General features: G+C 41.4%; 2 protein-coding genes across 24 annotated transcripts in view; one reads left to right on the top strand and one right to left on the bottom strand.

Annotated features, from left to right (window-relative positions):
• The window catches only part of LOC125764677 (chloride channel protein 2), a 27,836-nt gene extending 5,454 nt beyond the window's left edge, over positions 1-22,382 (top strand). For 4 of the 19 annotated variants that reach the window (XM_049429153.1, XM_049429154.1, XM_049429150.1 and 1 more), the window contains exons 2-11: positions 745-1,076; positions 17,391-17,498; positions 17,691-17,856; positions 17,928-18,558; positions 18,623-18,724; positions 18,788-19,022; positions 19,107-20,453; positions 20,524-20,620; positions 20,698-21,284; positions 21,657-22,382. In XM_049429153.1, coding sequence (XP_049285110.1) covers positions 927-1,076; positions 17,391-17,498; positions 17,691-17,856; positions 17,928-18,558; positions 18,623-18,724; positions 18,788-19,022; positions 19,107-20,453; positions 20,524-20,620; positions 20,698-20,945 — 3,084 coding nt within the window. In that variant the 5' untranslated portion in view covers positions 745-926 and the 3' untranslated portion in view covers positions 20,946-21,284; positions 21,657-22,382. The other 15 variants (XM_049429147.1, XM_049429145.1, XM_049429157.1 and 12 more) reach the window with 15 other exon arrangements.
• On the bottom strand, positions 22,379-25,157 carry LOC125764725 (lipid storage droplets surface-binding protein 1). Of its 5 annotated transcripts, none has more exons than XM_049429280.1 (7): positions 24,892-25,157; positions 24,475-24,785; positions 24,160-24,364; positions 23,892-24,062; positions 23,140-23,693; positions 22,904-22,969; positions 22,379-22,736 (listed from the first exon to the last, which is right to left on the bottom strand). In XM_049429280.1, exons 1-7 carry the CDS (start codon positions 24,893-24,895, stop codon positions 22,605-22,607), a joined length of 1,443 nt encoding a protein of 480 aa, XP_049285237.1. In that variant the 5' UTR covers positions 24,896-25,157; the 3' UTR covers positions 22,379-22,604. The 5 variants fall into 5 exon arrangements, with proteins under 5 accessions (XP_049285237.1, XP_049285239.1, XP_049285241.1 ...); XM_049429282.1 differs by having other exon boundaries at positions 23,892-24,044; XM_049429284.1 differs by lacking the exon at positions 23,892-24,062 and having other exon boundaries at positions 24,892-25,151.

The raw sequence follows: 25,157 nt of genomic DNA, 5'->3' as shown, positions 1-25,157 counted from the left end.
TTACATTTTGGACATTAATTATTATGCAAAAACTGGAAAAACTGGAAAAACGGTGTTGTATGTCTAGAATCATGGGTTTGAAAAGATCAAAGCTACTGAGGATATAGCGATCGCAAGAAATGTTTATGCTTGAAACATTAATCTTTCCAATCTTGAAATTCTTTATCAATATCTACGAATTGGAAAAAAATGGTCACAAAAATGAACTTTGAAGAACCAAATGAGATTCGTTGTACGACATTCAGTGCATTAGACCAAACGTAGAAAAAAGAAACTGTGTGACTGTAATCTATTGGATCTGATCGATTAGAGGTGTGAAGAAAATTACCTAATCGATTTTTACTTACAACTTAAGCTATTTATCTCAATTTCTTATTTATAGATAATGTTTAAGCGATTTTCTCCTCAACAAAGAAGAATAGTAAAAAGTAGATTTCTAAAGAGAAAAAAAAACAACAGCATACAACATAACACAAAACGTTGTACAACATATCGTTGTTTTCGCATATGGTTGCTAAACGCGGAGGCTTGAGCGTTTCATTATCACTTAACAATATAGCCGTATAGGCCGTATAGGTGGGTAGGCCGCGTTATCATCTGATGTAGAGAACGTCACCGAACCGAATCTCGCATCACGTGTTGCACATCATTGACCGATCTGATTGACACATTTGTTTGATATTTATTTTTTTCGTAACATTAATACATTCCTTTCTGGCTTTTGGCTCTCGCACATCTTTACAGGTGCTGGTTGGACGTTCGTACTTCGGTGAAGTTAGTTTAGTGTATTGCAGAAACTGTGACATCTGTGCCATTTCTCGGACTAGCCGTAAAGTGTAAAGTTAAAGTGTTCTGATGCGTTCATCTGTTTAGCGTTTGTGAAGTGAAGTGTCTTGCTTGCGGTTATTGAATACCCACAAATCACCATGAAGAACAGAAAATTTGGCATGGCGGGTAGTGGTGGCAATGAGATGGATTTCCTCACGGTGCCAAACAAGATCACGCCGGTAAAACAAATGCTGGCGGAGTTGCAGAGCGACGACGAAGAACCGGGTCTCGGCTACACGCATACGCTGGTAAGTACACAGCGCGACTGTGCATATATGCCTTTCCAATGTACCACGGTAATGAATAGGATGGTTTTTGGTCGCCGGGCTAAATATACTAGCAGGCAGATTTCTGGAGCAGCTTCTTTTAACTTTGCCGTAAATAAACCATGCCGCTAAGTGGCATTCGGCGTCCGTTTGAGTAAACCCTTTTTTTCCTCCTCTTCTCCGCAATGCTGTTGACAGTAAGTTTGGATATCCAAACAAACAAAAGGCAAACACAATTCCACGCCGGATTTGTCGTGCTGGTGAAGGTTTCACGTTTCCTATTGGGTTGTAGTTACGTTATGTAGCAAGTGCGAAGAATTAATAATGGACTAATAATACACCTGTCGGGCGTAATGCATTTAAATTAATCAAATATCCTTGATGAAAAATCGCAATAACATTTTCAAAGCATAGGAATCGATGTAGGATGATTTATGCACATTGATTTTAATTTTTTTTTCTTGACCTGATTTTTTCTTGAAGTTAATTTTTCTTTGAAAAATTTCCCTTCCACATTTATTTTATCAAAACAAAAGCTTTAATGCAGCAATTGTGGAACAGACACAACATAAACAAGACACACAGACTATCTATTGCTTCCACTTGTTGAGATAAGCCTTATCAGCATGTCTTTATGTTTCGCTACTTGCCAAAATTTAGACAAAAATAAACATGAAGCTGTTGTTGTACGCAATGCTTATGATGATGAATGGATCAACAAGCAGATCTTATCTATTGAGAGCGATGGTTCATTGTTTTATTATTCGGTAGCATCAACAAGCGTCACTAAATGAAACATGCTTCATATTTGCACACGTGGCACAAGTAGCAAGATGGTGTGTGCAGACGACATACAAATTAACTCCAGCGATCCGTATTTGAGTAGCAAAATCTTTGAATTTGCATTGGATTTTTTTTTGGTTGGGTAAACACTTTTAACTCACTTTAATATGAGCAAGAGAAAAACTGTTTAGATGCAACAAATAATAAGAATAATAAAAAAGCGCCTCAAGAAAGGGAAAAAATATACATTTTCGATGTTTGCAAACAAAAATTATGAAGCTTTGTTGCTCTAACCAAAAGTGGAGCTGTTTTGGTTCAAAATTTATTGTTTTTTGTAACAACTGACGTAATTTGTGAAATGGTAGAAATTTATTTATACAATTTTTTACCATTATCCAATTTATGCAAACACCTCATAGAACTTGGGAAAGACAAGTAATATGCCGAAAAGCTATCTGTAGTTGCAGTAAAGATAAAACTTTTTCTAATTAATCCTTTATTTTGTCTACTCTTCCACTATGATCGAACATTCTAAACATTAAACATTTATATGAAATCTGCTTCTCATGTTTGAGTCAAAATGGATTTTTTTTTATATCATAAAATGAAATTGTCTAAAGCCTATATTGAAACTCAACAAAAATATCCAAACGTCTCTTCACATCACATCACTTTGCTAAACTGCAAAACTTTCGTTCCAACGCGATAAATATGGCCACCAAGAGCCACCGGAAAGCCCGTACATTGCTGACAGACCTTTCCGGTGTTACTGGACCTTTGAGCCATTCGACGATGAACTATACCGAACCGGTAACTCAACACTCACCTCGCTATCGTTCGATCGGAAAGCCCCTGACCGTGAGCAACAAGTTTGATAAGAGCACACTGTTAAGGACTCACCTTAACTGATTTCCGGCCGATTTGCCGATGCTCTAGGTACGATCAAAAAGTCAATTTCGAGATAGCACCCGAACGGTGCTGTGGCATCGAAATGCTTTTACCGGTTGAGTGCAGATTTTATCAACGCTGGAGACATTTATATCTTACCGTCGTTCGATTTCAAAGTAGCGAAAAAAAGCGAAAAATAAGCCCTAAAAATATCAGGTGAAGTTTTATTTTTGCACACCCAACAGTGACCCCAGTCGGTTTTGGACGCTTGGGGCAGTTCGCTTCACAACACTTTCACACCTGTGGTCCGAGTTTTTTTGTGTAGTTCCGTACCGAACTTTGCGATGAAAATCGATGGAAAACCACCGTACAATCCACGTCGACCGAATCGCTACACTACGGCACTGTTGCAGGAAGTCGGTTACCAGGGCAAAGGCGACGGTGAGGACAGCAATGAAAATACGGTAAGAACGTGGGTGAGAATGGTGAGCGGTGAGCGATGAAACGGTGAAGGTGAGAAGGTGTGTACGCGACGCGTTTAATGCTAATCGGTCCGGAATGTACACATATATGCGTTGCATGCGTGCACGTGACTGCTACTGCATCGCGCGCACTGGCCACACCACCCGAGACAGTGGCGCACGCGCCATTCGACCATCGATGCGCAAACCGGGCAGCGTAGGTTGACGCTATGTGTGTGATGACGATCCACGTTTCCTCCGCTTGATTGGAACCGGTTTCACCGCAATCAATGAATGCACCGAACCCCTATCGTCCGGGCCAGAGGGAAGCTTTGGGGAGGTGCCGTGTTTGTCAGGGTGGGTGTGGGGCAACATTTGAAACTAGCGAGAATTTACAACGACACTATGCGGCGTTCGGTTGGTTCGGTTCCGGTAGGCCTCGGTTTAGCCATTGCAGTGGCCTTGACGTTGACCTCAATGATGCAAGCGCATCCAAGCGCGGTGTGACATGCAATCGCGCCGGATTGTTAAGTGCAGCGCGGTGTGACGTTTCATTAGACCGATTATGCCAAGCGACCGATCATGGACATTGTGGAACTTAATTTCTACGACAATATTCTTGAAGCTTGAATGAGTAACAGTTTTGGAAAAAAAATCCCATTCCAAGATATTGTAACTGAAACTGAAATTTAATCGATTACTATCCAAAATTCTTCAAAATCAATTTGTGAAGAAGAAAAACTGCTACCGTAGAGGTAGCTTTTATTTATTTCTCCTATGTTTATCGTACATAGTAAACCGCACAACAATAAAACTCACAAATCTACACTAATTAAAGCAATAAAAGTATTAACGCCCCGTAGCATGATATTCTCTTTCCCTTATCGTGCTGTGTCCTCGTCCCAATGCGCGTATCTTTATAGAGCATAGAGAGAAGTTTATATGCTCTCCTTTCCTCCCTTTTCTCCCGTTTTCCCTCATGCTGTGAAGGATAAAACATGTTGCTTTGAATTTGGCGGCTGCTTGTCACATTGAAGCTTGATGAGTGCATCGACACATCTCGGGCTTACTTACCTTCCTGGCCAAAATTTTAATGGGTCGACGGATTAGCGGTGGAATTAGATTTTATCAAATTCGATTAGCAAAGCGTTCGTCTAGCTGTTGCTAGCGATATATCGACACATAGCGAAAAGTATGAACGATAAAAATATTTTAAAAAAATAAAATCAAATTTAAAGCCGTTGTTTACTGCAGTGTCTGTGAATTTATGGAATGATTTCAAATTGGAAAACCGATTAAAGCATTTGTGTAAACAGAACTATTTAGCACAATAATTAATCATTTCATAATAATAAAAACAATCCACTTATTTGAGACATTTTAATTTTGTATGTCCTTGGAAAATGCCTGTTACGGTTTTTGGCACGCAATCTTTCCATTTTTTTTAGTTGTAAAAAACCTACCACACTCCTACATCGATTTTACGTATTATTTTAACCAATGCCAAACAACACGCAAGAAAAAAAAAACGTCACCACAACGAAAAATGCAAACCGATGCCAAAAAGGTTTTTTCGATAGTTGGTGTTGTGCCACACGAACAAAAAGAAACATAGATATGAACGTATTGTGAATGGCATCGATTTTCCTCCAAAAAAAAAAAGCCATTGAAGGTACGAGCGGTGATGGATCCAAACGTTGAACCCGACCTAGGTCAAGCTGCATTCAACGGTTCTGTTGCATGAAAGGGAAATTTATAATGCTTGTCAATCCGACAACCGGCCGCATGGCGAACGTTGCACGATGTGAGTGATGAGTGATGAACGACCACACATATTTTAGTAATGGCAAAAATAGATGCTTAGAGAGAGAACAATTCCAAACGTAACATGAAAGCGCCATTGTGGAAAATGATTGCACAGTCACTTTAGTATCCATAACTAATGTATTCTTCTATAAAATGTTTTATAGGCTGACAATAGTTCAGTTTTTTTCAATTATCATTCTTAAATCAGTATCATTCACGTTTAATGTTTTTTTAATGTTATACATTGATATCTACATTGCTTTTGAAAGAATTTTTTATAAATAAATTGTTATAACACAATTATTTTCATGTTTGTCAATTACTATGATGGTTCTACGGTATGAACTAGTGATGTGCGAAGTGAGTAATAGTGAGATAGTGAGTTGAAACGTTGTATTGAACGAGTTTCGTTCACTCACCACGAGGACTAGTGACTCTTTTTCTCTTTTTCTGGTGACTCTTTAGCGACTATTTTTTCACTTACTCAATCATGAGTGTAAGCATGTAGCCGTGGTGAGTCGAGTCGCAAAACGAGTAAATACGTAAGTTGAAACGAAAATGTGCGAGTTAGTTGAAACAAAAATGAGTTGAAACGGAATACAGGAAATTTTCAAATTTTTTGAATTTTTTATTTTTTTTATAGTTTTTAATTCTTTTTTTAAAGCATTATTTGAGTGAAAAGAAACTTATTGCAAACAATTCGCATCAAAATAAATCAATTTTTAAAATTTTGCTAAATTTCCCAAAAAAAAACCAAGGCTAACCCCTTAGGAAATTTTCATATTTATAGGATTTTTTTATTTTTTTCTATTTTTTTATGCTTTCTTCTATTCAAAGCATTATTTGAGTGAAAAGAAACTTATTCCAACCAATGCGCATCAAAATAAATCAATTTTTAAAATTTTGCTAAATTTCCCAAAAAAAAACCAAGGCTATAGCCTTAGGAAATTTTCGAGTTTTCAGATTTTTTTTTGATTTTTTTCTTATTTTTTATGCTTTCTTCTATTTAAAGCATTATTTGAGTGAAAAGAAACTTATTGCAAACAATTCGCATCAAAATAAATCAATTTTTAAAATTTTGCTAAATTTCCCCAAAAAAAACCAAGGCTAACCCCTTAGGAAATTTTCAAGTTTTTTTCTTTTTCTTATTTTTCTCTAATTTTTTATGCTTTCTTCTATTTAAAGCATTATTTGAGTGAAAAGAAACTTATTGCAAACAATTCGCATCAAAATAAATCAATTTTTAAAATTTTGCTAAATTTCCCCAAAAAAACCAAGGCTAACCCCTTAGGAAATTTTCATATTTATAGGAATTTTTTATTTTTTCTAATTTTTAATGCTTTCTTCTATTCAAAGCATTATTTGAGTGAAAAGAAACTTATTCCAACCAATTCGCATCAAAATAAATCAATTTTTAAAATTTTGCTAAATTTCCCCGAAAAAAGCTAAGGCTAACCCCTTAAGAAATTTTCAAGTTTTGAGAATTTTTTTATTTTTTTCTAATTTGTTATGCTTTCTTCTATTTAAAGCGTTATTTCAGTGAAAAGAAACTTATTGCAAACAATTCGCATCAAAATAAATCAATTTTTAAAATTTTGCTAAATTTCCCCAAAAAAAAACCAAGGCTAACCCCTTAGGAAATTTTCAAGTTTTGAGAATTTTTTTATTTTTCTCTAATTTTTTATGCTTTCTTCTATTTAAAGCATTATTTGAGTGAAAAGAAACTTATTGCAAACAATTCGCATCAAAATAAATCAATTTTTAAAATTTTGCTAAATTTCCCCAAAAAAACCAAGGCTAACCCCTTAGGAAATTTTCATATTTATAGGAATTTTTTATTTTTTCTAATTTTTAATGCTTTCTTCTATTCAAAGCATTATTTGAGTGAAAAGAAACTTATTCCAACCAATGCGCATCAAAATAAATCAATTTTTAAAATTTTGCTAAATTTCCCCGAAAAAAACTAAGGCTAACCCCTTAAGAAATTTTCAAGTTTTTAGATTTTTTTTTTTCATATTTTTTATGCTTTCTTCTATTCAAAGCATTATTTGAGTGAAAAGAAACTTATTCCAACCAATTCGCATCAAAATAAATCAATTTTTAAAATTTTGCTAAATTTCCCCGAAAAAAGCTAAGGCTAACCCCTTAAGAAATTTTCAAGTTTTGAGAATTTTTTTATTTTTTTCTAATTTGTTATGCTTTCTTCTATTTAAAGCGTTATTTGAGTGAAAAGAAACTTATTGCAAACAATTCGCATCAAAATAAATCAATTTTTAAAATTTTGCTAAATTTCCCCAAAAAAAACCAAGGCTAACCCCTTAGGAAATTTTCAAGTTTTTTTAATTTTTTATTTTTCTCTAATTTTTTATGCTTTCTTCTATTTAAAGCATTATTTGAGTGAAAAGAAACTTATTGCGAACAATTCGCATCAAAATAAAACAATTTTTAAAATTTTGCTAAATTTCCCCGAAAAAAAACCAAGGCTAACCCCTTAGGAAATTTTCAAGTTTTTAGAATTTTTTTATTTTTTTTCTTATTTTTTATGCTTTCTTCTATTTAAAGCATTATTTGAGTGAAAAGAAACTTATTGCAAACAATTCGCATCAAAATAAATCAATTTTTAAAATTTTGCTAAATTTCCCCAAAAAAAACCAAGGCTATAGCCTTAGGAAATTTTCTGGTTTTCAAATTTTTTTTAATTTTTTATTATTTTTTATTCCTTTTTATTTAAAGCATTATTTGAGTGAAAAGAAAGGAAAAGAAAGAGTAAAATGACCGAAGCTTAATTTATACGCATATGCCGGGTTTTTTATGACTCCGAAATGAGTCGTTAAACGAGCTGACTCCTAATAACGACTCATTCACTTTGAGTTAACTCACTTAAAATAGTTATTATTCTCATATCTAGTATGAACGAGCCGTAAACTAATTCCCATTTTTTATTTCGAACAAGGTCACACGTGAACCTTTATTATACTTCACCCTTGTTGTGATCTTCTTTTGGTGCTTTTATTTTAATATTATTGTTTTTCTTCATATGCTCTTATTGTGTCATAAACATTTTTACATAAATTCTATTCTTTTGTGGTTGCTTATTGTTGAATAATATTTTGTTTGACTTATTTTTATAAGTTTCATTTTTGTGTTTTCTGCCATTTGCTTAAGAAGAAAACAGTGTCGACCTTCACATTCTACGTACAATTTCAGCATGCAAGATATGCTACTGTTGACAAAAGCTTTTAATGATCGTAATGATCGCGACACTATCTTGCCCGGGAAGGTCCATCGAATGTGGTCACTGACGTAATTGCGATGCGAAAACATTCTTCCTGTAGCACAGGTAACCGCTCTAGTTCGACCGTTAATTAAAACGCTCGCTTTCAAATATTGAATCTTCGATAAGAAAGAACATGTTTTTGCCGTTTTTTTCACTTGTAAAAGAAGCTCCGGAAGTCTATAAAAGAACTTTACTCTGGCTTGCTTTCACGAATAGTTGTGGCCCGTTGCTGATACTGCTGCTGCAAATTTTTGTGTCCAATCACAGCCGTACCGGTAGTGTCACTGGTACGGAGCGAAATGGTTCGTACGGAAACCCTCAAGAAGGAGCGCACTAGACGGCCACATCCGCTACTATGGGACAGCCAGTACGCTACGGTTGAGGTAACTACTTCATCATACGGGGTACATCAGCATTCGTAACTTGACCCCCACACAACCGGGGTAGAACAGTGTTCTTTGAATTCTTCACCAAGTTCCGGCAATAGACAGCATGCTCCAACCGCCAGCTGATACTGACTCATGGCAAAATGCATAGAGACACGGTCAACTAGCTCCGGTGTGTGTGTGCGTATGCGCGGGCGAGCTCGGTTCAACTTCTTCCCCGGACGGCGCTTCGCACTGCAGCACACTTGAAGCACTAATTTTCCCATTAAAATCCATCAATTTAAATATTTCACTGTGAAGCGTGCAATGCACCAAGACGACGGTGCAAAAACGAGCAAAGAAAGTCACACTCCCGTGCTACGATAATGTTGGCCGGGAGAGTCGTCCAAGATTCCTAGTCTGCGGATGATCAGTTCCAGGGCGATCTTTGTCCGATCAAGACGTTGTCAGTGTTTGCTTTGTGCACCAAGTTGGTCTGTCAGAAGTGTGAGAAGTGTCAATGAAATTCGTTTACTTCCGTTAAGTGAACATCATTTCCCGTTCCAACTCGGAGATGTCTTTCGGTGCACGTCGTTTCAGTTTAAGTTGTGCGAAGGAAGGTCTAAGCTGACATCAGCTAAGTACATGGGCTGTCGTGTTTCGGTCCGAGTGAATCCATTTCGTGATTGGTGCTTTTGATCGTCGATCGGAACTCAAAAATCCAAACATTCGAATGTGTTAAAGTGTGGCATCAAAATCAGCTAATGTTCCATTCTCTAACCGATCACACCTCTGGATAGTTTGACCCAAATTCGTGCTCTCCGACATTCGAGGGCAGGCGGTCCACCACAGTACCGAACGACGTCAAACAAAGTGTTTAGCTTCTTGTTAAGCCAATCTCAGTTCTGCTTTCGCTGATATTCACCGGCCGCTCTTATCGTTGCTAGAGACACGAATTGAGCTCTAAATTGTATCAAATTAAATAAGTTCCTGCCTTTATTCGCGTTAGACGGGCGTGTTGGATACGTGTGGTGTATCCCGGTTTGTGCCGGAGATCATCATTTGACGTCTGTCTGAAGCAGAAAACTTCGTGCAGAGGCCATCCTCTAAAACTTGTCCATTCCCGATCAGCCGTTCAAAGTATTGACTATTTTGACACAACTCAAAGTTCCCACCCGTTAAAGCCTAGGATACAAAGCATTCCACTACTGCTAGTGTGTGAATTTTAAAAGGGTGAAAGGGCACAATGTGGCGAAAATCCGGTACCGATCGTGCGGGAAAGATCCGTGACCGTGCGGGACATCGAGCGTCCAGTGGTGCTTTGGAACGGTTGCGAGACAACAGCACCGATTACACCGAACGGATCTTTCACGATGAAGAGTTTGGTGAGGAAAACGTGGAGCTGGTCGACGAGGAATGGGCTAGCTTCGAGCGTGTGCTAAGGTAATTTGCATGTTCCAGCTTGTGTTGGTTGGATTGGGTTTTTTTTCGCTCCTACCAAGCATGGCTAAGGTTAACTTGTGCGCTTCTATCTTTCGGCCACGTGTCCAAGGGAGTTCCGGGAGCGTCGGCTGCTAAAAGCTTCGATGGATAACATGCCGCGGCAGAAGAAATCATCGCGCAAACGGCGTGCCCAAGCATTCTATCCGATGCCGATGCCCAGCATGAGCGATACGGTCGATCAGGACAGTAGCTCGGTCAGCAGCAGCGACGAGGCGTACGAAACGGACGAGGATGGCTACATACGGACGCTCGTAAGCGCAGGCACACCATATTGTTTCCAGTTCGCATGTGCACGTGCACGAGATAAAGATGTCCGCCTGTCGATGCTTGTTTGCGTGCATGAAAATATCGCGTAAAAATGTTTGATGCTATTTATCTATTTATGACGACCTGAACGGTATATCTCCAGGGAATTTGATTCGATTGTCGGTGCGATAATTAAGGGACATTACCTCGCAACCGGTAATTTAAGTCGTTTGTATCGCGCGCCTCGGTAGGAGATTTGCGTCTAAGCTATTTTTATTTAAATTCTACACAATTTAATTGTAAATAACTACCTACCAGGTGAAGTATAAAACTACTGAACCATATCGGTGTGAGGTAGATGTCTGATAGGACAGATGACCCGGTGATGAAGATGACCAGAAATGGCAAGTCACAAGACTTATTTGATGTTTGAAGTGCCACAACACAAGAAGTAGTCGAATCGTCTCAGATTTGAATTCACAATATTTGGTGTGTTAGACCAAACATTTGCCACGACAAACTAAGGAGTCGAAGCTGCATATTTGTTTTTGTGACACTAAAAAATCTTGGAGAAGGTTTATGATCTCCGCAGCTATCAATACACCACCTGAAACGACTCGATACTTGAACACTATTGAGAGGGCAATAGTCATTTTGCTCAATATAATTATTTTTCATATTTTGATCCTTTTGATAAAAAACTAATTTTTGTACACAAAATGTTTATGAAAATATCAAAGAAGCACAATTGTATCGTTAATTAGCAACAGTAAAAATGCTATGAAGTCGTCACCACGGTGAATGGATGCTTATCTGTTAAAGGAATATCTGTATGCCGTAAATATCTTTGACATTAATAGTTAGACTCAGCAATTATTTATTTCTACTATTTTGTAACTATTTTTAAACATTTTTTCTACAAAACTCTCTTATTCCCCATTATGCGTACAATGTCCCCGTTTTTGGCTGCTGCCACTGTCATAAATCATCCGTTCTGCCATTATTTCTCTCGTCAGCGGTATGAATGCAGCACAGAATGGCGTACATAAAAACAACAAAAAAGACACTTATTCACCGATCAGCTGTGTGTTGTGTCGGTCAACGTGGTTCCTATGTACAAGATGCATGCTTGAGAATTGATGAGTCGTAATAATCCTCCTCATCCATCCCCTTTGGAACTCTTTGGACTCCCACAAGCTGAATCAACTACTGACTGCACCAGGTGCAACCGTTGGCGATAGATGATTGATAGATTCACCCGGTGGAATAAATGACGTGCTACACACCGGGGTTTGGCCGCGGCTCGGTGCATAAATCGGTCCACAAAATGGCAGGAAGTAGTAAACACTTCCCCATGCGGCGGACCGGTACGATCGCGTCCTCCTATACTCTTCTTTCTCCAGGGCTTCATTAGATTGCCATTTATTTGCCACCGGCGTACGGTATTGATGGTGCATAACGACCGGTGTAGCTACACTAGCAAACGGTTAATTAAATTACAGTTCAATCTAGCACTCTACTGCACGATCGTTTATCGATCTGTTGTGGGCGAAGCGATTAGAAGCTGTTGGTTTTATATGTTTTTTTTTTTTAATTTAATTTATTTCCAAAGTTAGCGTTGAGTTTCACAAACAAGTAGTTCTTTTAGATGATACCTTATATCAAGTGGAAAATTGTTGATGAACAATTAACTTACGCTCGCGTTCTTATCATCTAACCCTACCCCTAAATTTCATCACACACACTCACACCTTGGACATCATTTTTCCTTTTGCGCAAAGCGAGGAAAGCATGACGTCGGGTGCTGCAAGCATTTCGCGCGCACGGGGAAAAACCGCGGGAAAAACGATTCGAAACGATCCATCGCCATCGACCGGCGTCATCACCATCATCGGCGCTACTCATTCAGACAATGGGGCAGCGTGTGTCGCTTTGGGACACACCGTCCCTCGCCACACGTGAGTGACAGTGAACTTGGCGATTTTTCATTTTTCATCCACCACCAACGGGCCCCACCCTCCACACCCTTCCGTGGATGGTGCGAATGGTCAGTGGGAATGGCGAGTTCCGTGTCCTTCACTCCCCAAAAAATCGTTCAAAGAAACAAATGACCACCCCACACTCTCACACACAAGCCAAATCGGTAGTTAGTCGGTTAGACACTGTGTGGGTTATGTTGGTGCTCGGCACATTAGTATGGATGTATTGTGATTAAGTACAGTACCGATCCCGGTTGTCGGTTTTTGCGGTGTCGGAAAATTCAAACCATTTTCCGGCCCTTTCAGTCGAGTCGCGAATGTCATTTCGGGCTGCTGCTGTTGTGACAGTTCGTGCTCGCGAATCGATCCTCCCGGTAGCGGGAAACCCGTGGTTGTACTCGTGGTGCAGTGTTTAATAGGCGGTTAATATTTTCGCGAATTCGAAATACGATTAAATATTTAACGTTAAAATCAAACCAATGCAGAAGCAAGATGAATTCGTTCGAAACATTGTGATCACAGTGCCACAAGGTAATGGTGATGGTATCCGTGTGTGGAGAAACATTTTTATCTTTAAAAAAAACGCTCAAGCACCGTGATTTATTCATCACCCATTTTTTCGGGTTCAATAGCACCGAGTGAAAATACACCCAGCCACACTGCACGGTCATTTCCTCTCAACCCCCAGTTTTGGTGAACTTGATCTTGATGGGCACCAGCATCGGCAGTCGAACCTTATGTTCAAATGTGAAGGTCGTTAAGATTTTGTAAGATATTTAAACTACGACAGCACAGAAAGATCGCCATCGTTCAAAGAGCGGCGTCGAATCCCGGCACACAACCGTCCATTTCCCCCGTAACGTATTTCCCCCATGCTTCTACTCGTTTGGCTTTCCACCTGGGACACACTGTATGTTGCGACGCAAAGCAGGAAAAGAGTATGTCGCTGTAAAAATAAACCCACATCAGTCTACGGTGGCCAAAAAACACAATAACGGTTCGGGACGGATTGTGGGCCGATCAGAGTTTTCCACTACACCTCAACAACGTCGCGCCATACATGCAATCCCAGATGGTCAGTCTACCAGACAGTGATCTACACACGAAGTGCGGTGGGATGAGCTGCCTTTTATTGTACTGATCTCCCTGTAGAATCGGTGTCCCTCTGCCAAATACACACCGAAAGCGAAAGCGTCCGTCCCGAAGTGAACGATCGACACTTTCAAACAAGTATCTTCGATGATGATGAAATTCAACGATATTGGTGATGCTATTTACTTGTACGATAAAGTTGTTTGTTGTGTTTTTACGGTTTTTTGGCAAGCAACATTTATCAAACTTAACGCACATTATGCCTCCCCTTCGGTAGGGTGGTTTGTAATTGGCAAGTGTTCGCATTCTATCGACCCTACAGCCAGATTCCTTCCACAGAGTGTGTATCATCGATGACACCGGATTCGCTTCGGTAATAATGCAATTATGTACGTGAACTAGTGGTCTGAACGTAAGAATAGTGTTTGAATCTGGATGAAAAATAGTATCTGAGTGGATAACAATTGAAAAACGAACTCTTTTTGGACCAAATTAAACAGAGGAACAGAGCTTCTCTGGAATTTTTCTTCATGGCCGTGAAAGTGTTTTCCACAGCGACAGTGTAAAACGATAGTGAATTTTACTTTTATTGTGCAAAAAAAAACGATCCTTCCCCCACTGAAGATAGTATTATGTGAGTTCGATTGTGTGCAAAATGTTGTTGCGCTTGCGGTGATCTGCTGTAGTTAGAATCAACTTCATCAAAACACACACATTGCACTAAGGGACTGGCTCCCTGTTGGTGTTTTCTTTTATGTGCAACGTTTGCGTATTTTAGATTGCTGCAAAGCGTGTGTACAGCACTGTATAGTTTTTATTCGTCTGGCTAACTCCTAATTCCAATCGGCAAACGATCGCTCACGCGAGTCTTTTCTGCTCCACTGTAACCTTTTTGTAAGCATTCTATGTAGTGTCTAATACTTGAAAATTGTGTATTAATCTTATGCAGCTTGTAATGTTAGTGTTTTTGTATTTAATTATAAAGTAATTTCTTGATTCTAGCGGTAGTTGCATTGCGCAAATGTGATAGAAACATGCATTACTATTTATGAGCTTTTCGTTACGATTTACGATGGCATTGTTTGTTTCCTCTAGAGAGGAAAACACAACTCCACTCTGTAGTGATTAGTTTTTGAAAATCCCTTCATGTAATGCATTCGTCTACCTCACGGATATACGGAAAGACAATGCATTCAGTTGCTCAGTGTCATACAGGAAATGAGTTACAACACACGCTCGGAGGTGTACAAGACAATATGATCACATTTAGCACGATGGTGGTGTTTTACAATTGCTATATTTTTAGTACTATTTTGTTTTGCTATTAGATTTTTTTTTACACTGAGAACTGGGTCGCAACGCCCTTGGTTTGTTTTGTCACGGTCTCGGATTACGTCGCGTTTCGTGCCATTTCGCGACATTCGCTACCATGACGAAGGATGGTGGTTCGCTCAAGGTCCGAATATGAATCATGAATTAAGTTTTTCGATTGCCAAATTGTAGAAACCACCCATCCTTACACAAAAAATGGTTCTGTTTCGTATTTTAGAAATGTGATCCACAACGATCCGAGTGTTGTCGCACGGAGAGTCACTCTTTCTACTGATCAGAACGTTCGCTTAAATTCTTAGCAGCCACTTAGCCGTTAAGCCGCCAATGCATATACCGATAAAGGATGAGTATGTGCGTGATTTTTCGTTCGAACCGGAAATTATCCTACGTCGCAAGGATTCACTAGACATTCAACGTGACAAGTACCATCGGAAGCGACTAAACAGTCGTCGAAAACGAATGAAGCAGAACACACTGCAGGTGTTGACCAAGTCGTCACCAGTCCTTCCACCGGACCGTAATAGTGCAACGGAACCGACGGATAATGGTGATTCCGGGGATGTACCGAATGGTACTAAAAGTGGTAGCAATAGTGAGACTAGTGCATGTATACCGAGCAGCATGTCTAACGCCACCCTGATCGATGTATCGTCATCTGCCGCCTGCCCGGCTGGTAGTGGACTGGACGATCTCGATCCGGCGGATAAGGAAGAAATCCGACGCAGTATCGTTGACATCGAGATAGAAGAGTTTTACTACGTAAGTGCGCAGGCACAGGCAAAGGCAGACGAAGAATGTAGACACCCACACGTACCCACCGTTAGACATTTTAAAACAATTCTTTAAGTTATTTAGTTCTCTTTTTATGTTGGTCTGTTCTGCTTTGATTTGCGCTTGTTTTGTCCCTCTTTTTGGTTTCAGAAAATGGGAATTTTTCCATTAAGCGATGAAGTTAAACATGCGTACTGACGGCATACATATTTCGGCAAACGGCAAACTCGTAAGGATGGGATCATTTCCAATTTCCTTACACGCTTTCCAATGACAAAGGGCAACTTGAACTAAAGCAACCTTGCGTTTTGAGAAACCTTGCAGAACGTTTGTTAGCATGTTGGCTTGAGTTGATGTTTTAAATGCTTTCCGACACATGTTTGTTGTTTCTGTCATAAAAATCTCATCAGAAGAAAGCATTATCTAATGTACATGCCTGTGCGTGTGTGTGTTTGCGTGTTTTTTCTTCATTCGTTTCATTGACAACCGGTCAGTTGTGAACAGCATCACTTTTCTATGTGTGGCTGTTAGTACACAAATCACATTTCCCATTTCCGCCGTTGATCATTACGCACGAAGATAAGATACGGTTTTAAATAGCTTGTTGGTACCGTGTTTGTTTCCGTTTCATTTATGAGTTAAGGTTTTCTTTTTTGTTATTGTGTGTGTGTTTGTTATAGTTTTTATTGTCTTTTGAGTAAGACGACATGGAGCCGTAATGTGAGCTGGTCGTATTTTAAAAACAACTTCCAATCACGTGGCATGTTTTCGTACAAGTTTTTAATTTGATTAATTTTTATCTAGAAACGCTATGTTCACTGAATGTTATTATATTTGTAATAAATCACTCATAGTTTTTGTAACTTTTGTTATTATTCGTGACAATAATTCTTATTTTCTTATAATCACATATTCTTATCATAAAATTTTGAGATGCATGGAATTTCATATTTTATAATAATTTTTAAACTAGAATAATTGATCTAAGTGAAGATGTAACGCCTGACCGTTCTTAAAACATTTTTTTTAATCATTTAAGTCATTTGCTATAGATGACAATCTTTCAAAATTCTTACGCCATTACGCTACTCAGCAATATGTACGGTTCAAGTGCAGTTGTAACAATTAATTATTGTTGGATTGTATTTTGTTCCTGTGTGTCCACTAGACATTCGTTTGATGACATTTCTTTCGGCGTAGAGTGGACACTGTTTTGCGACAATTACGACACCGTCCTATACCCTGGGAGCTGTATACTGTCCGTCTGGTATGGTTACTACTTGCTCAGCTCACACATCTTCCCCGATGATGATGCTCTTTAACGCTATTCTTAGCCATGCAAAAGCTCTGCAACAAATTTGTTATGTTTCCATCCTGCCCAGACAATAGTTATTGTTGACGGTGGTGAACGCGTTTAAAGATGGCCATTGTCATCAGTCATATTTTTAATGTCCTAATTACGGTTGAGTACGTATGATTGGGATGGACTAATGTGCGTACAACATATTTTATACCATTTTTAATTATCATTTCAGCATACTATTATTTCGCTTGTTTTTGTAATCATTTTCTACCAGCTCGCTTTAAGGAAATAAAAACAATGTGTAAGCCTTAATTCTGTTCCAAGCTGCTTGACTATTAAGTTGCATGTATTTTACTTTTTAAGAAATTTTCAAAATATTATTCTATGTCCATGTAAAGCTGTATTGTTGCATGAGCTGCATGTATGGATCTCAAATTTACGCAACAAAACTTCACCGATCGCTGATGCGTCTTCATATTCATATTTACAGATGTATGGTCGTTACACGAAGGACCTAGGAGAATACGCCAAAGATGAAGCGCGAAGACTCAGGCTTCTTGAACGACGAAGAAAAAAAGATGATAAAGCAAGAAACAAGGTAATCGCGAACCGTTCCGAACGATGGCCTGACATCATAATCCCATTCCTACTGATTTCCCAGTCCCAGGACTTTGTAGTCCTTTATTCCCTGGGGTTCTCACTCCATTCCTTTCACCTTGTTTGGCAACGGTGCTAGTATGATGAGCCACGTTTCAAAAATTATAAAACAACTAGATGGAAATCGTTGCAGGAACTGTTGGATGTGCGAGACAACAAGTTCTTCAAGGCGGCCTCGTGGCTGTGGCGTAACACATTCGCCCGACTCGGTGAAGACTGGGTGTTCCTGGCACTGTTGGGCATCATCATGGCGATGCTATCCTACGTGATGGATAAGGGCATCTCGATGTGTACGAACTGTAAGTTAAAGTGGATGTGGAAGAGGACAAAACAAATCGCCTCATTTATAACTCCCCTCAATTTCCCTTAGCACGCGTCTGGTTGTACCGGGATCTCACCAACCATCCGGTGGCACAGTATCTCGCCTGGGTATCGCTCCCGGTCTGTTTGATCCTGTTTTCGGCCGGCTTTGTGCATCTGGTCGCACCGCAGAGTATCGGGTCCGGTATACCGGAGATGAAAACCATCCTGCGTGGTGTAGCGCTCAAGGAGTATCTCACCTTCAAGACGCTGGTCGCGAAGGTGATCGGTCTCACGGCCACGCTCGGCAGCGGGATGCCGCTCGGCAAGGAAGGTCCCTTTGTACATATAGCTAGTATAGTATCGCAGCTGCTAAGTAAGATCATCACATCATTCCAATCGATCTACGAAAACGAATCACGCAACACGGAAATGTTGGCGGCGGCATGTGCGGTCGGTGTCGGGGCCTGCTTTGCCGCACCGATCGGTGGCGTACTGTTCAGCATCGAGGTAACGACGACGTACTTCGCCGTACGCAACTATTGGCGCGGATTCTTTGCAGCCGTCTGTGGGGCCACTGTCTTCCGGTTGCTGGCGGTCTGGTTCCAGAAAGCGGACACCGTGACCGCCATGTTTTCGACCAACTTTACGTCCGATTTTCCCTTCGATCCGCAGGAGCTTTTCGTGTTTGCTCTGATAGGGTAAGTTTGGTAAAGGGAAATTTTTATAAAAAATGATAAATAAGTGACACCTTTTTTTGTACAGACTCGTCTGTGGCTTAGGTGGTGCCTTGTACGTATGGGTACATCGGAAGTACGTACTGTTTATGCGCTCGAACAAAAAGATGAACAAATTTCTTCAAAAAAAGTAAGTACCAAAAAGTGTTTTCTTTATAGAAATGCATTCTAACACTCACTCGGATTGTTGCAGCCGTTTTCTGTATCCTGGTATTGTGGCACTTATTGTGGCCACTCTTTCATTTCCGATCGGCTTCGGTAAGTACATTGCGGGTGAGCTGAGCACACACGATCAGGTGCACCAGCTGTTTTCCAACTTTACCTGGACCAAACACGAGCTCACTGTCGAACAGGCGGCCGTCGTATCGAACTGGCGCACACCCGAAACGAACGTGTTTGCTAACCTGATTATTTATTTACTGTACACGGTAAGTTTGCCGAGTGATCCAAAAAACACAATGAACTCCCAGTTGTTGACCAAATTTCGATTATATTCCGTTTCGCGCGTACAGTTCTTCATGTCGATCATTGCCTCAACCATTCCCGTACCGTCCGGTATGTTCATACCCGTGTTCAAAATTGGCGCCGCATTTGGACGTATCGTCGGTGAAGCGATGCATCTTTGGTTCCCACATGGCGTACGGTATGGGGGCATGCTGGCACCGATCATTCCCGGTGGCTATTCGGTAGTTGGGGCGGCTGCTTTCTCCGGTGCCGTCACACACACCGTGTCCGTCGGTGTGATTGTGTTCGAGATGACGGGCCAAATAACGCATATCGTGCCGGTCATGATCGCGGCCCTCATCTCCAACGCGGTTGCAGCACTGCTCCAACCGTCCATGTACGACAGTATCATTCTCATCAAAAAGTTACCATACCTGCCCGATCTACTGCCGTCCGGTTCGGGCATGTACAACATTTACGTGGAGGACTTTATGGTGCGTGACGTGCGCTACATCTGGAAGGGAATCTCGTACCAGCAGCTGAAGGAAATTCTGAAAGCTAACAAAAGTCTCCGCAGCTTACCGATCGTCGACAGCCCGGACAACAAGGTGCTGCTTGGTAGCGTGCAGCGTTACGAACTGATCAAGATGATCGACAAACACATCGGGCGCGAGAAACGGCTCGAAGTGGCGGCCAAGCTGATGAAGGAAGCGGAGGAGAAGGCACGCGAAGAACAGGAGCGTCAGAAACGTGAAGCCGCTGAAGCATTAAAAACGCGCCGTCCGTCACGTTTCGAGGTCGTTCCTGCGCCGGACATTTTGAAACTACGGGAGCGAGCCAATAACGAAATGCTACCACCCCAAGCGCGCCGAGAATCGAACGCATCCGTTACCGGCGGTCCAGTTTTTGGTGGTACGCAGCCGAAGAAATCGATCCTCAAGAAAACGAACTCCTTCACGCTGAAAGGCTTCAGTCCGCTGTCTCCGCACAGTCCAGTCCATACGCCGTACACGACAATCACTGGTACAGAGAGTCGCATTCGGTCTGCGTTCGACATCATCTTCCGCAAATCGGCTACGTTGCAGGATGTTACTCCCGATCCGGAAATTGGTTCGATCGGTACACCGAGCATCGTCGGTTCGGAAGGTGCTCCACTAACGCCTGGCATCTCAAAGAAGGTGCAACTGCCACGGGAACGCGTTATCGATATGTCACCCGAGGATCAGAAGGCTTGGGAGATGGAAGAGATGGCAAAGGCGATCGATGTCGATCATCTCCATATCGATCCGGCGCCATTCCAGCTTGTCGAGCGTACATCCATCCTGAAGGTTCACTCGCTGTTCTCGATGGTGGGCATTAATCACGCGTACGTAACCAACGTTGGTCGTCTGGTCGGTGTGGTGGCTTTGAAGGAGGTGAGTACCAAGAACAGTAACGTCTGAGAACAGATCGTCTAATGTGTTCTTTATCATTTGCGACTTAAAGCTACGAACGGCAATTGAGAGTGTAAATAATGGAACACTCACACCAGAGTCAGTTAAAGCCAAGCAGGAAGAGGAAGCACGTGCACTTGTCCAAAAAGGTACTTATCATTGGAGATGAGATCTTACTGAGAACTAAGTAAATGATACAAAATTTTCTTCTTTTCTTAATTTGTAGAAACCGACAACAACAACGGCATTTCGGCGGAAGATCCTCTACTCCCAAAGAGACCCGGTGACACGTTTAGTGACAAAAAAGTAAATAACACAATCACCTCGATGGATTCGGCATTGTCCAACTCGGACAACTGTTCGGACATTGAGCTAGATAATATTAACATTGATCACGGTGATACTTCTACCACTAACGGTACCAACAGCACCACCAAGCCACACACCAACAACCATTCCAGTCAACAGCAGTAGTGGTTGATTGTGGCGTTGGTAGCAAAAAGAATTGTACATGTAGCAACTATTAGCAATGCCCTTTCGCCGTGTTAAGAAGGGACTCAACCAGGGATGTCAAGTTGTTCAAGCACAGAGTGTTATTCAACAATAGCAACTCCAACTCGTGCACTATTGCAAGGCTTCAAACAACAAAAAGACACTACGATCACAACATACACAGATGCACATGCAAAACACCCACGGCACTACCAAATATACTGGAAAATGGATCTCATTATGCCACGCGAAATATCACAAAACAACACCGACATCAACCAACAACACTTTAGCATCATACAAATCTACTGCAAGCACAAGGTTTGTGAGCTACATGTTTGCATGAGTTATGGATGTAGTGGACCATGATGTCCCACGTGTCGTTTGCCTTTGCACCGTATTAATGCTTGATGCTACTCCACGAGTTCAGATAACAACCTTACTGAGTAGAATGCTTTAAACCTTTAGAGTAGGTTTTTTATTTAAAACATCCTTGATCCTTGAAAACTTCCTTTTCTGCTCTCAAAGTTATAAAAACAATGCGTATGCACGTTAGATGAGTTATGAAGATGACCAGTCCCAGTCCCTCAAAACTTAACTATCTCCCTTTTTGCTTGGGCCATTTCACTATAACTTATTATGCACTATTATTGTTGCAATTTTTTGTAATGTTTCCCTTTCTTTCTATTCTAGAGTCGAAATTAATGTGGAACGACTTTAAACAAGAGTAATCACGTGATCCGTACCAGTCCCGTCTCACCGACCATGTAATGTTGCAGGAAATGCGCGCTAAGATTTCTTTCAATGTGATTGTACTTTAAGTGATATGACTTGTTCCAGCGTGTGAGTCCTTTGATTATATAATAATCGAACATCAAGCAGCGCCCTGTGGCAAACGTACATGGCTTACAGGTGAGAAAGGCGACAAACGATACAAAAGCGCCCCAATATCATCCAACAGTACACGATCGATACAACTCGAGATGGTGCGATGTTTCTTCATGCCTGTGGTCGTAGTGATTTTAGTGCCAAATTCTAAGAAGAACAAATAGTTCTCTAATCGGAAACCATGTAAAAGCCGTACGGGGTACCGCGTGTGTCACACCCTGTGGTAATGCACAAAATCGGTCCGTTTCTTGTTCTTTGCTTTATGTTTGTGCCTTATCGTTTCGTAATTTTAAAAACAAAAGTAAATTATTTTACCAACCGCTCCGATTGAAGAACTGACCGAAACCGGAAGAAAACGAACACGTGTACACGGGAAGTAGATGTGATACACTTGGGCGTCGGTTAGTATAGAGAATCGGAATTCTCCTGCCGTGTTGTGAAAGATTTTAATTTTATTCTAGTAGCGTAAGATAAAGAGAGAATGTTGTATAAAGATGAACAAAATAAAAGACACAAAAGTATAGTAATTAATTCTGTTTCAAGTTTGTTTATCGAGCACGGTTTTGTAAACACCAACAACAGAACAGAACAACAAATATAACATAATAACAAAAAGGAAATCCACTTATACTAACAAGTAGCTAGTTGCAAACACTATCAAATTGTCCCGATCGTAGGTGTCGTGGCATTATCAGGTCCCTATGGAATGCGATGTTTCAGGATGAGAGTGTGTCTAATCAGACACAAACGCTTCTAGTACACGCCGTTTATGTTCGAATTCATAGGATTGCTGTTCGTTCGGGGTTGAATGCGCCGGCGAGGATTTCCACTGGTGGTGATCTTTTCCGCTTCCAGGCGCCCGGAAAGAAAGACTGCCAAACGTTCCTAAAATGAGTGATAAAATAAGATGGTTAATAGTATTGAATACGCTCTCTTAAAGGACATGCTATTTAAGTAGTGTTTTGTTTGTAACCACATAAATTCACACGGTTCACAATGCAGCAACACCGCTGGATGAACATTTGGATGGTAATTTTGTAACGCCCACTTACCACTTTCAACAAAAGCCAATGGATAAAATCGTGCCGATCAATGTTAGCCAGCGATAGCTGACCATGCTGAGGGCGAAAAATCATGAGAAGGCGAAGAGAAATTTCACGACCAATCAGAAGATGATACACGAAGCTTGAGTAAATTTTTGTTTTAAATTTTTTAAACAATGTTCTGCCACTGGGATATGAGATGCACCCTCAACATATTGTTCCGTTCTGCTGTAGTCGCTACCTACCAATGCCAGGTTCGTTTGGTTCTGCAGATCATCGTACGTGTGTTGTATTCTATGCACTAGCCCACTTGCTTCCGACAGTGTCGCAGCCTTTGCCTTCTCCAGATGGACCGTCTTCATCAATCGCTCGGTTGCGAACAGGAAGTGGTGCACAATTTCACGTGTCTGCGCTCGTACTGCCTTCGGGACACGTGTCACCGCACCGGTGACGAAGTTGATCAGGTGCACCATCTTGCGGGCGGATTCGCGGGTCAACAGTACGGCCAGCTGTTCGAGCGTGCGGGGACGGGCTTGATTTTCTGGTTCATCTTTGCTGAGGTAACGCCACAGCTCAACGGCTTTTTGCATCGCTTCCCGCGGATTGGTCGCAATAAGTTCGGCCGCGTACGCAACCACATGTACTGCCTCGGTACTTTGCTTCTTCAGTGCACTCAGCTCCTGGCGCGTACGGAAGGTGAGACGACGCTTCAGTTTGCGGGACAGCTGCTGGCCACGGTGGAACGTTTGCACAACATGCATCTGGTTCGAATCGTCTCGCTGTGTCCCAGCACTGCACGCTGCGTGAAAGCGGGAAAAGGAGTTAAAATCCAAAAGTTAACACAATTAATCACAATAAATCGTACGCCCCAGTAACAATGTCCAGTTAACATCAATAGCAGAGCCTCAAGAATTAATTTTAGTCGCAATAACAACAGCACAAAACAATCATACAAGCAAAACAACATGTTTAAAAATCCGAAACTCTAAATACCAACCGATACCAATGTTCCTGTTGGCCAGGGCCATTCGAGCATTACGTTTGGGCACACAATCAGCATGCAATGATTGCTGGCGTGCAGTCCTATCATGCCGTTTGGGGTCGTGCAGGTCACCGGAATCGGATGATAGTCGTGCTGGTCGGTACGTGCCTGCATAAGCGATACCGGCTGATAACCGACAACAGATTTATATTGTGTCTATGCACGTGTGCGTTTGTGTGCGTCTGTGTGTGTCGCGCCTTTCTTTTCCCCTTGCAGTACTTACAATCGGGTTGATCTTGCGGTTCCGTCGGAAGGTATCGTTCAACATATTTGTCACAAACGACCAGTGCTCCATCGATACGGCCAGCGGCATAGTTGGATACGCGAGATTCCAGCACAGCGTGACCTAAGTTTTTCATCGAATTTGCCCGTGACAGGACCGGTTTCATCACATGATCCGACATGTACTCCTTCGTGTTCCAAAACATCTGTAAACAAATGTAGCATGCGAAATTGTTCTTATTAAATCGATCGTGAGCATACGCAGGCGATCGATAGACGATCGCTCCAGTTGTCGTTGGAGTTCCTTCAACCGTACCATCTCCGGCGGAAGATACATCGATGGTATCTTCTGCTCCACCAGATCGAGGCTTTTGCACATGATGCTGTCCAGCTGGTGCAGTGGGCCCTGGATCATCTTGGTTGCCGGGCGTAACGAATCGATCAGTGCGTACGTAAGCGATTCGGCCGTCTCGAAGCCCCAGGTCAGCAGACCATTGCTCGTTTTTACCCGTTCGTACACACTGCCGGCGGTTTTGATGCCGGTCTCAACCACCGGGATGCTGCTGAAGCGCGACAGTGACTCCATCTGTGGCAGACCAGAGTGTTGTCGCTTCAGCTGACGGTGTACTGAAACGATGAATTTGACCGACAGTAAGAAAACAGTACTGCGTATCACCACCATCACGTTGCGAGCACGTGCAATCGCTCGTCACACTAATCCACCGATACTAACCCATCTCGTACTCGGATGCTATACTTTGACAGATCGTTCCTACACTAAACAATGCCCTTCACGATCTCTCCACACACGCACTTATCCAATTAACCCGCCGAGGGGCACTACGATTGTGTTGAATCGCTCTAATATTAGGCGGCGATTGGAACCAGCCGCAACACCTTATTCCACCAAATATTCAAACCGTTTTCCACAAACGCTCGGCAACGACTGACGATCCTAAAACGGTACAAGGCAGTGATCATGCATTATCGCAGAGGGCC

This window comes from Anopheles funestus, chromosome 2RL, assembly GCF_943734845.2.
Source record: "Anopheles funestus chromosome 2RL, idAnoFuneDA-416_04, whole genome shotgun sequence".
Lineage (NCBI taxonomy): Eukaryota > Metazoa > Arthropoda > Insecta > Diptera > Culicidae > Anopheles > Anopheles funestus.
Note: the sequence above shows the minus strand (reverse complement) of the source record. Positions and strands in the feature narration are given on the sequence as shown.